Source organism: Triturus cristatus, chromosome 4_2 (assembly GCF_964204655.1).
Source record: "Triturus cristatus chromosome 4_2, aTriCri1.1, whole genome shotgun sequence".
In the NCBI taxonomy this organism is placed as follows: domain Eukaryota; kingdom Metazoa; phylum Chordata; class Amphibia; order Caudata; family Salamandridae; genus Triturus; species Triturus cristatus.
In genome coordinates this window covers 327,231,722-327,248,041 of record NC_140586.1, presented here as the reverse complement: position 1 = coordinate 327,248,041, position 16,320 = coordinate 327,231,722, and the positions used below count along the sequence as shown (strand labels likewise).

Sequence of the window (16,320 nt, the reverse complement as noted above, 5' to 3'; positions counted from 1 at the left end):
CAAGCAACAAGCTAGTGTGGGCCAGGCTGTACTAAAGACACTTTTTCAAACCGCTGCAACGGATACCGGTGGTCGCCGCTAAGGTTGGGTACTGCTATATAATCTATGCTAAGTGTACAATCAGCAGCTCATATGCCTCGAACGGAATATGCTACTTACCAGTATGCATCTGTTCTTGGCATGTAGAGCTGCAGAGTTGTACACGCCCACCCGCCTCCCCGGCTACCTGTATCCGTTCCAGTCCATCTTATTTAGATACAACACACATGGGTTTCTTACTGTTATCACTACGCTCCATCATTTCCCGGTTGGCGAAACACAATGTGAGGATGGAGCCGAAGCCCATGCGCAGTACGGACCGAAGGAGGAGTCACCGAACTCGTGACTTCCAAAGACTGTCCAAAGAACAAAAACAAACTGCAAACATCCGGGCCCAACACCAGATGGCGATCTATGCTAAGTGTACAACTCTGCAGCTCTACATGCCAAGAACAAATGCATACTGGTAAGTAGCATATTCCTTTCTCAATAGGGTAACTTTGACTGGCTTTTCCTGAAATTTCTTCCAAGTGTGGACTTTTCAAAACTAAAAATATTCACCAAAAATCAACCGAGTAACGAAAACGAAATTACTCACCTGCTCTTAGGTGAGGTCCCAGTGCTGGATCTTGGTGCCCAGCACTGACTGAAAAATACTTACAACTGTACTTACCAGTAACCCAATTTTCTCCCATAGGAAATCATTGACTGTTTTTCTGTGTAATTTCTTCTAAGTGTCAATTTCTGCAAACTTTAATTATTCTTTAAAAATCGTATAACTTCTGAAAACGTAATTGCTTACCTGTTTTGGATAAAGGTCCCAGTACTGAGTCTAGGTACCCAGTACTGGATTACTAAAGTAATAAAGTAACGAAAACATACTGTTCGAGGCATATGAGCTGCAGATTATACACTTTTGCATAGATCGCCATCTGGTGTTGGGCCCGGATGTTTGCAGTTTGTTTTTCCTCTTGGAAAGTCTTTGGAAGTCACGAGGTCGGTGACGCCTCCTTTGGTTCGTATTGCGCATGGGCTTCGGCTCCATCCTCAGATAGTTTTTTTCCGCCATCGGGCTCGGATGTAATACTTCGCGCTCCGGTTCCGAACTTTTCCAGTTCAACGATCGACGCAAAATCCTCGCTCATCGAGATTCTTCAGATAGCAAATCATATTAATCAACACCTCTTCGACACTTCGATTCCAGTCGTCGACGGCGGCCTTCGGGCCTATCCCGGCTCCGGTCTCGGCTGATGGAAAGAACTCCCTTCAAGAAGTGCCCTCGATGTGGGTCCAAATTCCCCCACACTGATCTTCATTAGGTGTGCAACCTCTGCCTCTCCCCTGAACACGAGGCTCAAGACTGTCCCACCTGCAAGTCTTTTAGATTGAAAAAGACTATTCGAGATCGAAGGGCCAGACGCAACATGGCACACTCCTCGACCTCCGCTCCAGTCGGCATCTTCAGGGACGACATCGAAGCTCCGGGACAGCAGCACACCGATGAAGATGACGACCTCGTCTGTGCTTCCGAGGCCGACGACTCAGATGTGGAGGACATCAACCCGGCACAGAGGGCCGTGAGTACTATACCCCCTCCCACACCCGCGCCGATACCCAAAAAGGCTTCGGTCACGCCTTGCCCTCGAGCCTAGGCAAGACCAAGGACACTGCTTCTAACACCCCACCTTCGGGCCCGGTAAAGAAGCCTATTAAGCCTTCCGGCAGCTCGGGCTCGAGGCATCCTACCAGCGGTGCCGAAAAACACCCTTCGGCACCGAAGAAAAAATCGGCCTCCACCTCCACACAGAGCTCAACACCAAAGCCCTCGGTGTCGAAACCCGCCCTCTCGGTGCCGGCCAAACATCATAAGGCCCTTGGCGCCGATACTCCCGTGCCGAAGCCTCCCTCGGCACTGAACAAGAAATCGGAGGTCCCAAAAAAGCACGGCACAGAAAAGCCTGAAAAGCCTAAAAAGCCGTCGGCCCCGAAAACCTCGGCGCCGACCGAACAACCAGGGTCACAAGAACTATTCACACCGGATCCTCTGCAAAAGACACTTACCAAGGATCCAAAAACTGGACATTTGACACTGTCTTCAAAAAAGAGACATTTGGACAAACCAGCTCCACCTCCAAAGAGGAAGGACTGTCCTACCTCCCCTTTCAGAGTGCCTTCGCCACCTCCTCCACCCCCTCCATCCTCCCCACCTCCACCTTCTCCACCCCTGCCTCATCGCTCTCCGACCCTGTCTCCAGACCATGATGATCAAGGGGACCCTTACTACGATCCAGCAGATGTGCCACAAGACCCCACCCCTACTGGATCCCCAGACCCATGGGGTGACTATAAAAATCCGGACATCCCAGATGTCCCACAGGATGACCTTTATCCATCCAGGCCATCCCCACCAGAAGACTCGTTAGGTTTTCACCACCTACTACAGAGGGCGGCACATTATCACGGGGTAGAGCTACATACTGACCCAGTAGAAGAAGATTTTCTCCTAGACACCTTTGATACTGCACATAGGTCTACTGCTATACTACCTATGCTAAAAGGAGTAATCAAACATGCACCAGAGGTTTTTAAAGTCCCAGTCAGGGCTAGGGTCCTAAACCCACGTATAGAGAGAAAATATAAAGCCGCCCCCACAGATCCTGCATACATTAAAGGCCCTGCACCACAGGATTCCTTAGTGGTATCTACAGCTAGGAAGAGATTAAATTCTCAGGCGTCGGGCGAAGCACCACCTGACAAAGAGTGCAAGCTCCTAGACTCGTCAGGGAAGCGCACTGCGTCACAAGCCGCCAATATATGGCGTATCGCCAACACTCAAGTGCTATTGGCCAGATACGACAGAGCGCATTATGATGAGCTAGAAACCATCATGCACCATTTCCCTGAAAAATACAGAAATAGGGCTAATGAATTCATTCAAGAGGGAAAAACCATAACTAATACCTGTATACGCTGTGCCCTAGATGCGGCAGACACAGCCTCCAGGGCCATAAACACCAGTGTCCTCCGTCGCCACGCCTGGCTAAGAGTTTCAGGTTTTAAACCTGAGGTGCAAGCCTCCATATTGAACCACCCATTTGATCAGCAACATTTATTTGGTCCAAAAGTTGATGAAGCCCTCGAGAAGACACAGATACGGCGAAATCCATGGGAGCCCTACAGTCACACACTCCTAGGCGCTCCTTTCGCCGCTCTTCCTTTCGGGGCACGGATAGAGGCTACTCCTCAGATAGTGCATCCACGTCCTACAAATCCCCTCCTCAGTCCACCTTCACAAGGGGTTATCAAAGAGGTGGCTACAGAGGCAATAATAATAAAGGCAGAGGTAAAACAAATACCGTCCGCTCTGCCACACCGCCTACCCAACGACTTTCCCCCGCTCCCGCCAGACCATCCCACTCCGGTCGGGGGCAGAATACAAAATTTCCTTCACGTCTGGGAGACTATCAACTCAGACAGATGGGTGACCCAAATTATTCATTCAGGGTACTGCCTAGAATTAACATCTACCCCCCCCCCCCCCCCCCCCCCAAACATTCCACCCAGGCAACGCCCAATGCCACGTTATTAAAACAGGAAGTAATCTCTCTCCTGCAAAAACAAGCCATAGAGCAAGTCCCCATCAATCAGCAAAATTTAGGGGTCTACTCCCTGTACTTTCTGATTCCAAAGAGATACGAGGCTCTACGACCTATTCTAGATCTCAGACCTCTAAACACTTACTTACATTCGGACCATTTTCACATGGTAACCCTTCAACAGGTTCTTCCACTCCTCTCCCAGAACGACTTTTTCACCACACTGGACTTGAAAGACATACTTTCACATCCCAGTACACCATGCTCACAGAAAGTACCTCAGATTTGTAGTGGACGGGCAACACTACCAGTTCAAGGTGCTCCCGTTCGAGGTCACAACAGCACTAAGGGTATTCACAAAGTGCCTAGCAGTAGTGGCGGCACACCTCAGAAGGCAGCACATTCACGTCTTCCCATATTTGGACGACTGGCTAATAAAAGCCATGTCCTACAACCAATGTGTGCACCACACCGCCGCTACTATCCAACTACTTCACCAGCTAGGTTTCACGGTGAACCACCAAAAGTCCCACCTGATACCATCACACACAAAACAATACCTCGGTGCCACCATAGACTCATCAAAAGCCATAGCCTATCCCAATCCTGCCAGGATTGCAAACATACAGGCTCTGCGTCAAAAATTCATACTTCAACACTCTCTCCCAGCAAGAGTGTTTATGCAACTGATAGGGATGATGGCCTCTTGCATTTTCATAGTGCCCAATGCAAGACTCCAGATGCGTCCACTCCAAGAGTGTTTAGCGCGCCAGTGGAACCAGGCCCAGGGCCAACTGACAGATCTGGTGTTGGTAGACTGTCGCACCCATCGCTCTCTGCAGTGGTGGAACACCACAAACCTTTCCAAAGGTCGACCGTTCCTGGACCCGGTTCCACAAATAATCCTAACAGACGCATCGCTCTCCGGCTGGGGAGCTCATCTGCTACATCTCACAGTGCAGGGCACATAGACGCCACAACAGAAGGTACTCCACATCAACCATTTGGAGTTACTGGCAATCTTTCTAGCCCTAAAATCCTTCCAGAAGCAGATTTTAGGCAAGGCAGTCCTCATTCGCACAGACATGACTGCCATGTACTACATTCAAAAACAGGGGGGCACACACTCTCCACAGCTCTCAACTAGCACAGAGCATATGGAGATGGGCAATTCCGCATATAATCTTTCTCCTAGCCCAACACGTCCCAGGAGTCCAAAACACCATGGCAGATCTGCTCAGCAGACAAACGCAACAGATCCACGAATGGGAACTTCACCCACAGGTTCTTCACCCGTTCTTTCAGAAGTGGGGGCATCCTCAGATAGACCTCTCCGCCACCCACGAAAACAAAAAATGCCCAAGCTTCGCCGCCAGATATCCACACCCATTGTCCAAAGGCAATGCGATATGGATGAACTGGTCAGACGAATTTGCATACGCCTTTCCACCTCTCCCACTAATTCCATTAGTGGTGCGGAAGCTACAACAGCATACCCTCACGCTCATCCTGGTAGCTCCAACATGGGCCAGACAACCGTGGTACACCACACTGCTGGAACTCTCGGTAGTACCACACCAAAAGTTACACCTCTCACCATGCCTCCTAACCCAGAACCATGGAGAGATCAGGCACCCGGACCCAGCTCAGCTCAACCTTGCGATCTGGCTCCTGAGGTCCTAGAATTCGGATACCTTAACCTTCCCCCAGATTGCATGAATATTATCAGAGAAGCTAGACGCCCTACTACTAGGGCATGCTATGCTGCAAAGTGGAAAAGATTTGTTGTTTACTGCCATAACAACACAATCAACCCTCTAAATGTATCCATACAACACATCATATGTTACTTGCTCCATCTACAAAGGTGTAACCTAGCATATACATCCATTCGGTTACACCTCGCAGCAATTGCTGCTTACTTACAGAACAGGCAGCACCTATCACTTTTCAGGGTGCCTGCCATCAAAGCCTTTATGGAAGGCCTCAAAAGAGTAATTCCACCCAGAGTTCCACCTTCACCTGTCTGGAACTTAAATATAGTTCTCACAAGGCTAATGGGACCGCCTTTCGAACCATTACATAAATGTGAGCTGCAATTTCTCACATGGAAAACAGCTTTTCTAGTGGCCATCACTTCCCTTAGAAGGGTTAGTGAAATACAAGCACTCACTATACAGGAACCTTTTCTCCAAATGCATCAGAACAAGGTTGTACTCCGCACCAACCCAAAATTCCTACCCAAAGTCATTTCTCCCTTCCATCTGAACCAATCGGTAGAATTACCAGTTTTTTTCTCACAACCTCAAACTGTTGCGGAAAGGGCTTTACACACACTGGATGTTAAAAGGGCCTTACTTTACTATATCCAAAGAACACAACCTTTCAGAAAAAGCAAACCGCTATTTGTCTCTTTCTCTCCACCACATAAAGGCAACCCTATTTCTAAATCCGGGATAGCTAGGTGGATTGTAAAATGCATACAGATTTGCTACCACAAAGCAAAACTAACGCTATCCGTTCCCCCTAAAGCCCATTCTACACGAAAGATGGGGGCTTCTATGGCTTTTCTAGGGAACATCCCATTAGATGATATCTGCAAAGCAGCTACATGGTCAACACCGCACACTTTCACTAAACATTACTGTGTAGATGTGCAAACCAAGTAACAAGCTAGTGTGGGCCAGGCCGTACTAAAAACACTATTTCAAACCACTGCAACAGATACCGGTGGTCGCCGCTAAGGTTGGGAACTGCTATATAGTCTATGCAAAAGTGAGTAATCTGCAGCTCATGTCCCTCGAATGGAATATGCTACTTACCAGTATGCATCTGTTCTTGGCATGTAGAGCTGCAGATCTACACACACACACCCACCCACCTCTCCGGCTACCTGTATCTGTTCCAGTCTGTCTTATTTAGATACAACACACGTGGGTTTCTTCACTGTTTTTCCTACGCTCCATCTTTTCCTGTTGGCGAAAAACAATCTGAGGATGGAGCCGAAGCCCATGCGCAATACGATCCAAAGGAGGAGTCACCGACCTCGTGACTTCCAAAGACTTTCCAAGAGGAAAAACAAACTGCAAACATCCGGGCCCAACACCAGATGGAGATCTATGCAAAAGTGTGTAGATCTGCAGCTCTACATGCCAAGAACAGATGCATACGGGTAAGTAGCATAGTCCTTCTGTAGGACACGCTGAGTTAAGCTCACATGGGGTTCGGAGCAGGAGGCAGGCCAGAAGGTCTGAGGCCAAAGCAGTTGTCGTTCTCCTCTTCTGCAGCACAGCTCTATAGTCCTTGTCACGTTGAATATGAAGAGGCAAGTTTTTGGGGTGCTCCTAAATACTAGATTTAGGGGTGTTACAGGGGTATGTAGGTTGGGACTAATGGGTCAAATTTTAAGATATGACATGTCACAGATTGATTTGAAGCTATTAAATACTTTTGATCAGAGTCCACTGGATCTCTACATTCAGTCTCTATATTAATTGTATGTTTAGTGTCATCTACAAAGATCCATTAACCTTGCCTGACTGTACTGTATTAGGGAGAAGGCCAATACCAACTAACCACATGGCAGATTTTGGTTCTTATTTGTTTCTCAGATGATCTCCTTTTATTTAACACTTAAATGCAGGGAACATGGGAAAGACTATTACATCCTTTTAAGTAGGGAATTGCCATCTAAGCATGTAAGTACCACACTTTGCATATGGGGGGTGGGGGGAGGTTGAAAGTTATTCAGGTTTTATTTTTCTAGTTCTTTTATTTTGTGAGTCTGGGTAATTGTCACACAAGTTTGAGATTGGTGTGCAAAAAAATAGCAAAACACTATTGTTAATGTCCCTAAATACTCATTGTTTTCTAACAGAGCATGCCCCTATCTCTCATTTTAATTCTTTTTTTCTTTTCTTTTGAAAACATCCATCTAGGGCTGATACAGCTTTGGAACAAGAAGAAACAAACCCACCTTGCGTTTTGGAGCACAGCCAATTGGAGTCTCAGCAGGGTGTTCGCTTCTCGGACCAGCCAGAAACAGACTTAAACCAGTTTGTGAGACGACACTCTGAGACCTCAAACTTATTCCAACCAGAGAAACTTAACTCCACCCCACTTGTTTCAGAAGCAACGGAGAAGAACTTTGTGTCAGTTGATGCTCAAGAAGATATGGTGCCCATTGAAGCAAGCCAGGCATCCATAAGAAGAGTGTCCCTTGGTTCAAATCAATCCCTCAAATCAGAAGAGCCGAAGACAGAGGCTCAGCATAGTACAGTCAAAGTAATAAGCAGGCCCACCGAAATTAAGGAGACTGTGGAAAAAGCAGAGGAAAAACCCAAACGAGAGGGTTACGCTGGTACCAAGTCTTCTGAAGGACCAAAAATGGAAAAGTATTATAAATCTAGGCACGACACAAGGTGGGGTCCAAGGCCTGGCTCCAACAGGCGGGAGGAAGGATGTGATCGTCCAGTTCGCAGATCTGGCCCAATCAAAAAGCCTGTCCTGCGAGATATGAAGGAAGAACGGGAGCTTCGAAGGGAGAAAGAGGAGGAGAAGCTAACCCATGAGAAAGGGAGCAAGCCTGAAAAATTAGAAAAAAAGGAATCCCTCCAGCTCCCCCTTCTTAAATCTGAACCAGAGCAGCCAGTAGTGGAAACTGCCTCACATGATAAAAAAATTATACCAACCGCAGCTTCGCCATCAGAGAATGTTGTGGAAGTAAAACCAGAACCCCCAGTCAAGCCCTCAAGTCTGCCATCTGTTGTAGCTCAGGTGCCAAGAGAAGATAAAGCGGAGAGACCAGAGAGGACAGAGAAGCCAGAACGATCAACCAGCAAAGAGGTGGCACCAGAGAAACCCCGCCTGGAATCAAAGCTTCCACCACCACGCAGAGAACCTGGGTTGCCCCCTAGATCATACCACAAGGAGGCCCGGGACAGAGACTGGTTCCCAGATCAAGGTTATCGAGGTAGAGGCAGGGGAGAGTACTACTCTCGGGGCCGTAGCTATAGAGGCTCTTATGGTGGACGTGGACGTGGTGGCAGAGGACAAAGCAGAGACTACCCCCACTATAGAGATCCCAAGCCAAGGTCTGAGCACCTGCCAGCAGGCACACAGAGGCAGCGAGAAGAGAGCGAGACACGCAGCGAAAGCTCTGATTTTGAAGTTGTCCCCAAGCGCAGGCGTCAACGTGGCTCTGAGACTGATTCAGACAGTGATGGTCGCGAGAGCGCAAGCGACACCCCTCTCTCTGACAAGGAAAGTGTGAACAAAAGCAAACCTTTGAAAAGAGAGGAACGTGTTGATGCCAGAAAAACTCCAAAGCCCCTACTTGCATTCAGGCCTGAAATTGGCGGTAGGCCAGACACCCGGCAGAGAGAGAGGCCATACAACAGGGAGGAAGAAATTACGAAACCTGGTTTTCTTCCAAAGGGTGAACCTATGCGACGTGGAAGGGGAGGAATGTACCGACGTGGTGGAAGGGAATTTGGTGGACGTCCTCCGCGACCCCCTCCCTTAAGAAGACCAGCCTACAGAGACAATCAGTGGATTCCCAGGCAGCAAGACCAGCGACAAATGGATTATCGACCAGTGGAGCCATACAGATGTGAGGATTCAGATCCAAGGTGCTTTGATCAAATGGCACCAGGAGATAAGAGACCTCCACCAAAATTTGAGAGAAAGTTTGATCCAGCAAGAGAGCGACCACGAAGGCAAAGACCTGCTAGGCCTCCAAGGCAAGACAAGCCACCAAGGTTTCGACGCCTAAAAGAAAAGGAGGATGCAACTAAAGTAGACGGGTTGCCTGGGTCAGGAATGACTGCAGGCACTGTTTCTCAGGAACCAAAATTTCTTGACATGTCGGGAAAGACCTCAGACCTCTCTAACCAGAACTCCTCTGACCAGGCTAATGAAGAGTGGGAGACTGCTTCAGAGAGCAGTGACTTCAATGAGAGAAGGGAGAGGGATGAACGGAAGGCTGCTGCCTCGGCCCAGGCAGCAGCAGCCAAAGCGGGAGAAAGTACTGCCTCTGTTGCCCCAAAGAGGGATATATCCAAAAGGAGCTTTTCTAGTCAACGCCCTGGTGTGGACCGTCAGAATCGACGTGGTAACAGTGGCCCATCGAGGGCAGGCAGGAATTTCTCCGGACCCCGAGGTGACAGGCGCAGTGGTCCTCCATTGCCAAGGGGGAAAAGGGGGTGAGTTTTTGAAATTGCATTACCAATATTACATTAAATTTTTATGTTTATTTTAGATTCATCCATCAGTCATTGTGTTAGAAAGCCTTTTTACTCATTTAGTGTTTCACTAAAATAATCACTCAGAGGCTGTGGGTTCACTTGAATTGAAAGTACTTTTTGAGTTGACCCTGGCACAAGAGGGCTAATAACAATGTGAACTTGTAATGGCTAACAACGTGACCTATGTACCCTGAAAGAACATAATTAAAACTCCTGTATGTTGCCTAGTAATTACACTTTCTTTTTGTTCTCATTTTCTACCTGCAGACCTTTCTGAAGTGATTAGATGCTATTTAATGTGTTCTTGGCGAGTACATCATAGGTAGACTTCAAAATGTAGACTGCATATATTTTGAGCGCATCAAAAGTAAACACCTTAGGGTGTATTTTGTCATACAAAATGTAAGCAATGATTTCTAATGCACCCTTGTTGAGAAAATTTAGTGAGATGATAGTTGTCCTCGCTGCAAGCTCTGATTAGTTTTAAATTGTGTTGATTGTCATATCTTCATGCTTTATTATGATGTTTCGTAGCTGGCATTCCTTATGAGCAACTAATGCTTCGCATTCAGAAGAATAGGGGTCAGGACAAAAATAACACCCTTTCCTCTTGTACTTTAATTAGGAGTCAGTAATGTCACTTACATGATCTTGCATATCTGGGTTTATTTCTTTTCAACAAAAGATTCTCCCTCTTTCTATGGTGCAGTGGGATGGTATGGTTGCTAGTGATGACCTGTAAAGTACCGATGCTGAAGCAGGAAGATGATTTTTAAAGAATTTATTTAAATTTCTTGAGTAGAGACACAGTGCATCCTAACAGGTGAAGTATTCTCATCAACTGTCTCCTCTGGAACATAGAACACAAGACATAGCACGCAGGCATGCCGTGTTCCATGCTCCAACAGGGAACAGCACGAGACTGCACGAGATAATCATGAAGCACAAAAAGAATAGGCAAAATGTAACACACTTCCCCTCCTACACAAACAAAAGGAAAAATTAAGACAGCAACCTCAACGGTAACTTTCTTTCCCTGACATTGCTCTTAACTCTGGATGCTACAGATTGTGGAGGAAGAGAAACATCAGATTGTGGAGGAAAAGGAACATCAGAATGTGGAGGAAAAGAAACATCATTTAAAACATCACAGGACCTCTGAAAAACAGAAGACTTATCATTATGTACATTATTACATTTTGCAACCCTTCTAACATTCCAGACTCTACCATCCTGGGTAATGACAGTATTCTTGCAAACCTTTACTATCTTGACAGGATGATAAAATTTGGAATAGCCTTTAACTAAGAAACCAGGTTTTCTGATTCTGACCCACTCCCCCACCACAAAATCAGGAACTCTGACCTTCATACCAGAGTCAAACCTCTTTTCCATAGCCAGTTGTTTAACCTCAACCCGTTTGGCAACCACCTTAACATCAGTGGTGTCATTGGTTCTATTGATTTTCTTTATCCACCATGGACAAATGTCAGATGAAGGTTCTCTCCCTTTCAACAATCTGAATGGACTCACACCGGTAACTGAATGTGGTGTAATACGATACATCCATAAACTCTTCCTAACAACCTCTAACCAAGGCTCAGTAGAACTGAGAGCCAAATGAACAGCTTCCTTAAGAACCCGATTAAATCGTTCCACCTGACCATTTTCTCTAGGCTCATACAAAGAAGTAGTCAAGTGTTTGACATTACACATTTTAAAAAACAATTCCATTTCATGCGATGTAAGTTGTACCCCATTGTCAGTCACAATTTCCTCAGGATAACCTTCATGTGCAAAAATTTCCTTAAAGAAAGTGATAATTACTTGGGAAGAAGCATTAGCCACAAATTTGACTTCTGGCCACTTAGAATGATAGTCAATCATGACCAAAGCAAAACGAGCACTTGAAGGTAAATCTCTAAAAGGCCCAGAGATGTCAAATGCCACTTTTTGCCAAGGAAAATCCGGCCATGAAACAGGTTTGAGTGGAGCAGACGAGGTATGAAGCATACGATCACTGTTGATGCATTCCTGACACTCCCTGACAGACTTATCCACCATTTTATCAAGACCAGGCCACCAAAAATTGCCTCTGATAAGACGCTTCATAGATGACATCCCTAAATGAGTCTGATGAGTAAGAAGCAAAATTTTCTTCTGCATAGACCCAGGAGGAATAATCTTGCCCCCTTTGAAAAGCAAGCCATCACTTTCCTCAATATCAGAAGATATGCGACAAAACGGGGCAAGATCAGCAGAAGCGAATTTCTCTTTAGGCCTACCATTTCTGACACAATCAAGTATCTTTTGGCATAACGGATCATTACTCATCTCCACCATCCAATCATCCTCAGATAACTTCAAAAACTCATCAGAAACAAAATCTATGATAGAAGCAACAACATCCATATCTTGTTCAACACAAGATACTTTCACGTCCTGGCATGGTAACCTAGACAGAAAATCAGCAGTAACATTGCTTTTACCAGGTACATATATCACTTCAAAATCATACTCTTGGAGACGAGAAGTAAGACGTGCAATACGAGCCGTAGAATTCCAACCACCCCCAGGAGATAAAATCCCAACAAGAGGTTTATGATCAGTCCTAAGTGTAAACCTATTCCCCCAAACATAATTACGGAAATGCTCAACCGCCCAAATACAGGCCAATAGCTCCTTTTCAATGACAGCATATCTTCTTTCCGTTTCTGAAAGTGTCCGTGACGCAAACGCAACACACCACTCATCCTTGCCAGCAGTTTGACTAAGAACACCACCTAAACCGTACAGGCTAGCATCAACAGTGATAATACACTTTTTATTAAGACAAAACGACCTCAAGGTAGGAGCATTCACAATTTCCTCCTTAATTTGCCTAAAAGCCGCTTCCTGTTTACCAGTCCAGACAAATTCAGAGGACTTCCTCATAAGCTCCCTGAGAGGTTCCATTTTAGTGGCAAAATTTTGTATAAACTTACTGTAATACTCACATAACCCATTAAAAGAAAACAGTTTTTCCCTATTATCCGGAGCTGGTGCATTGACAATAGCATCCACCAAGGTCTTCTTAGGAACCACACCCTCCCCAGAAAGTGTGTGTCCTAAGTATTCCACAGAGTCACAGAAAAACTTGCATTTGCTAGCTTTCAGTGTTAGACCAAAATCACTCAACTTAACACATACTTCCCTAAGATGATGAGAATGTTCATCCTTATTTTTGGAAAACACAAGAATATCATCTTGGAAACATTTGACAAATGAGCCCAAATCTCTAAAAATATGATACATGGCTCTTTGGAACACAGATGCAGCCGAAGCCAAACCAAAAGGCATTCTCTTAAACTGAAAAAGACCATGAGGTGTTATAAACGCTGTGTAATGTTTAGAATCATCAGTCAATTCAATTTGATGGTAGGCCGATCGAAGATCAAGAGTAGAAAACACAGAAGCACCATCCAACATACACAACATCTCATTGATGTTCGGGAGGGGATGACAATCAACCACCAAATTTGAATTAAGTGCCCTCAAATCCACACATAGCCTAATACTTTTATCAGCCTTAAGAGCTAAAACAATGGGAGAAACCCACTCTGACGACTCAATCTCTTCAATCACACCATCTTTAACCATGGTGTCTAACATGTCCCTTAGTTCTGTTCTGATGCTAATAGGAACCCCTCTTAACTTTTGTTTTACAGGTATCGAATCATCTTTAACCTTTATTCTGTGGCTGAACCCTTTAAGTTTTCCCAATTTATCCGAAAATACATGAGGGAATTGATGTGAGACATCTAAACCAGACAAAGACAACGCAAGTACAGAAACAGGTTCCTTGGACCTAGGATTCAACATAATGCTAAGCTTAGCTTGGTCACGCCAGCCCAAAACATTGACACCTTTAATGGCTACATACAATTTAATAGTAGCCGTATTACCTTTAAACTCAATACATACCTCTCTGAAACCAATAAAATCAATTTTGGAACCATCAAAATTAAAAGCAACAATATCTGGCTTACATAGTGAGGTGAAATTAACAAGTTCTCCCAAACATTGTGAACAATACTCCTTGGTAATGATCGTCCAAGGAGATCCAGAGTCTGCCATAAGTTCCAACTCTCTTCCCATCACCTTAACAACACATTTGGGCGAAGCAATCTTGTCAATCTCTGAAATATCAAAGTATTCTTGAATGGAAACTACAACACCAGACTCTGTACCACCAAAGGAATGATCATTAGCAGAATCATCACCTGTAACATAAGAAATCTTCCCCTTACCACCATTAGAAGAAATTGAAAGATTTTTCCCAGTATCAGGTTTGAATTTGACCACATTCCTACACATTTTAGAAAAATGACCAGAACGTCCACACTTGTTACACTCTTTGCCCACTGCTGGACAATGAGGAAATGAAGCTATGTGATCAGGACAACCACATCTATAACAATAAAATTGTTTTGACTTGACATCTCCTTTCGCAGTAGCATATCCCTTTGACGTGCTGGAGTATCCCTTTGACGCGCTGGGGTTGACCACATTTACCTCTCCTGAACTAGTGGTTTTAGAGTCCTTGTCAAGAGCTTTGATCCACTTATCTGATTGTTCCAATGCTTTTGCCGTGCTAATCGCTACCTCCAAACTAGGATCTCCCAAAATCCATAGTTGTTCTTGAACCTTTTTGCTCTTTACATGAACTATGATTTGATCTCTGATCATTTCATCAGTCATAAGACCAAAATTACAATGTAGCGATAAAGCACGCAAAGCAGTAAGAAATTCGTCGAAACTCTCACTTTCATCTTGGACTCTCGTATAGAACTTAGATCTATTAAGAGCAACACTAGTAGTAGGCTTAAACCTTCCCTCTATGCGTAGAATAGCCTCGTCATAAACATTGTAATCCCCACCAGACCTTACAGGAGGAAGTGTTCTATAAACCAGCTGTCCTTCAGAACCAAGAGAGTGTAAAAAAATATTCTTTTTCCTCTCCGCTGACATGCGTTCCCCATCGATAGCCTTCAAAAAAGTGAAAAACTCCTCTTTCCACCTTGACCAGGGAATAGGCGGCTCTCCTTTGTCTTGTAAGAATTTGGAGGGTGGATCAAACTGCATTTTTTTTAATTTTTAAACGAAATGCTGGTATTAAACACAAAATATGCGACCCAAAACCAGGTCAACAGAAACACAGTAAATATAGTTGCTTTACCCGATTAGGTGCTAGTAACACAAACCCATCAGATAAATGTTAATGAAGAAAGTATGTATTATCTCTCACACGAGTAGGAACTGAGGTTAAATAGGCATGCTGTGTTAAAAAAAATGTTGCTCAGAATGTACGAATACCAGAATGAGGATTATCCAGAACCTCCGCTCTTCAAGCCAGTCGCAAAAGGTTAGTCACAGCACAAACGCGTTATGCCAGATGCTCCGTTCTTCAAACAGTTGAAACAAACAGTCAAAGAAGGTACCGTAGACTTGTGTAGTATTTACTTACACAAGATGGCCGCCAGCGTGATGTCGTCACGCGTAGCCAATGACGTTGTTGCTAGCACTTCACGTTCGGAGACGCGCACACGCATGCGTAGAAGATGGTGAAGCCGTTCGTTGGTAAAGACTTCGTGAAACAAGACGAAATTCAATAACTTTGCCGCTACTCGCCGTGGAAGTTTCGGGATTGCAGGAATCAATGATCCTTAACACCTGGAAGTTGCCGGTAGACCGAGAGAGACGTAGAGGTGAATTCGAAGAAATCCAACCGCACCTGTGTCTCAGTAAGTAGAAGCAGCTGGTGGATTCCTCGTAGATCGTCGCCAAATTTGTAAAGTACCGATGCTGAAGCAGGAAGATGATTTTTAAAGAATTTATTTAAATTTCTTGAGTAGAGACACAGTGCATCCTAACAGGTGAAGTATTCTCATCAACTGTCTCCTCTGGAACATAGAACACAAGACATAGCACGCAGGCATGCCGTGTTCCATGCTCCAACAGGGAACAGCACGAGACTGCACGAGATAATCATGAAGCACAAAAAGAATAGGCAAAATGTAACATGACCCTTAATAATTAGCCAGTACAGGAGCCCTAGCAAAATTTCATGAGGTCCAATGTTGAACTTTGTGTGAGAAGCATGCTAAACTTTTTGCCTTTACTTGTTCTTTTTGATTGGCGAAGAATCTACCGGCTATATCCTTATAGTATAAAAATTTAATTCAATTCAAGTTCATATATGTGAAAACAAAAGTGCAATTTGCAGAACCATTGTACCTCTGTTCTGAAAGCTGTTTGAATGATTCTGAAAATGCACTTAGCCTAGATCCAAACTAAAATTTGTCAATTTAAATCCCGATCTGTTCTGCTCTGTATTTCAGACACATCTAAATATATAAACCTGTTTTTCTAAAGTTTTGTTTGAGTCCTGTATTTTCTTT

General features: G+C 44.9%; 1 protein-coding gene across 3 annotated transcripts in view; it reads left to right on the top strand.

The window, feature by feature from the left end:
* Window positions 1-16,320, top strand: part of PRRC2C (proline rich coiled-coil 2C) — a 1,321,979-nt gene that overhangs the window by 570,041 nt on the left and 735,618 nt on the right. For all 3 annotated transcript variants that reach the window (XM_085601696.1, XM_085601697.1, XM_085601695.1), the window contains exon 15: window positions 7,574-9,838. In XM_085601696.1, the coding sequence (XP_085457822.1) occupies window positions 7,574-9,838 (2,265 nt within the window). The remainder of the gene's footprint in view (window positions 1-7,573; window positions 9,839-16,320) is intronic.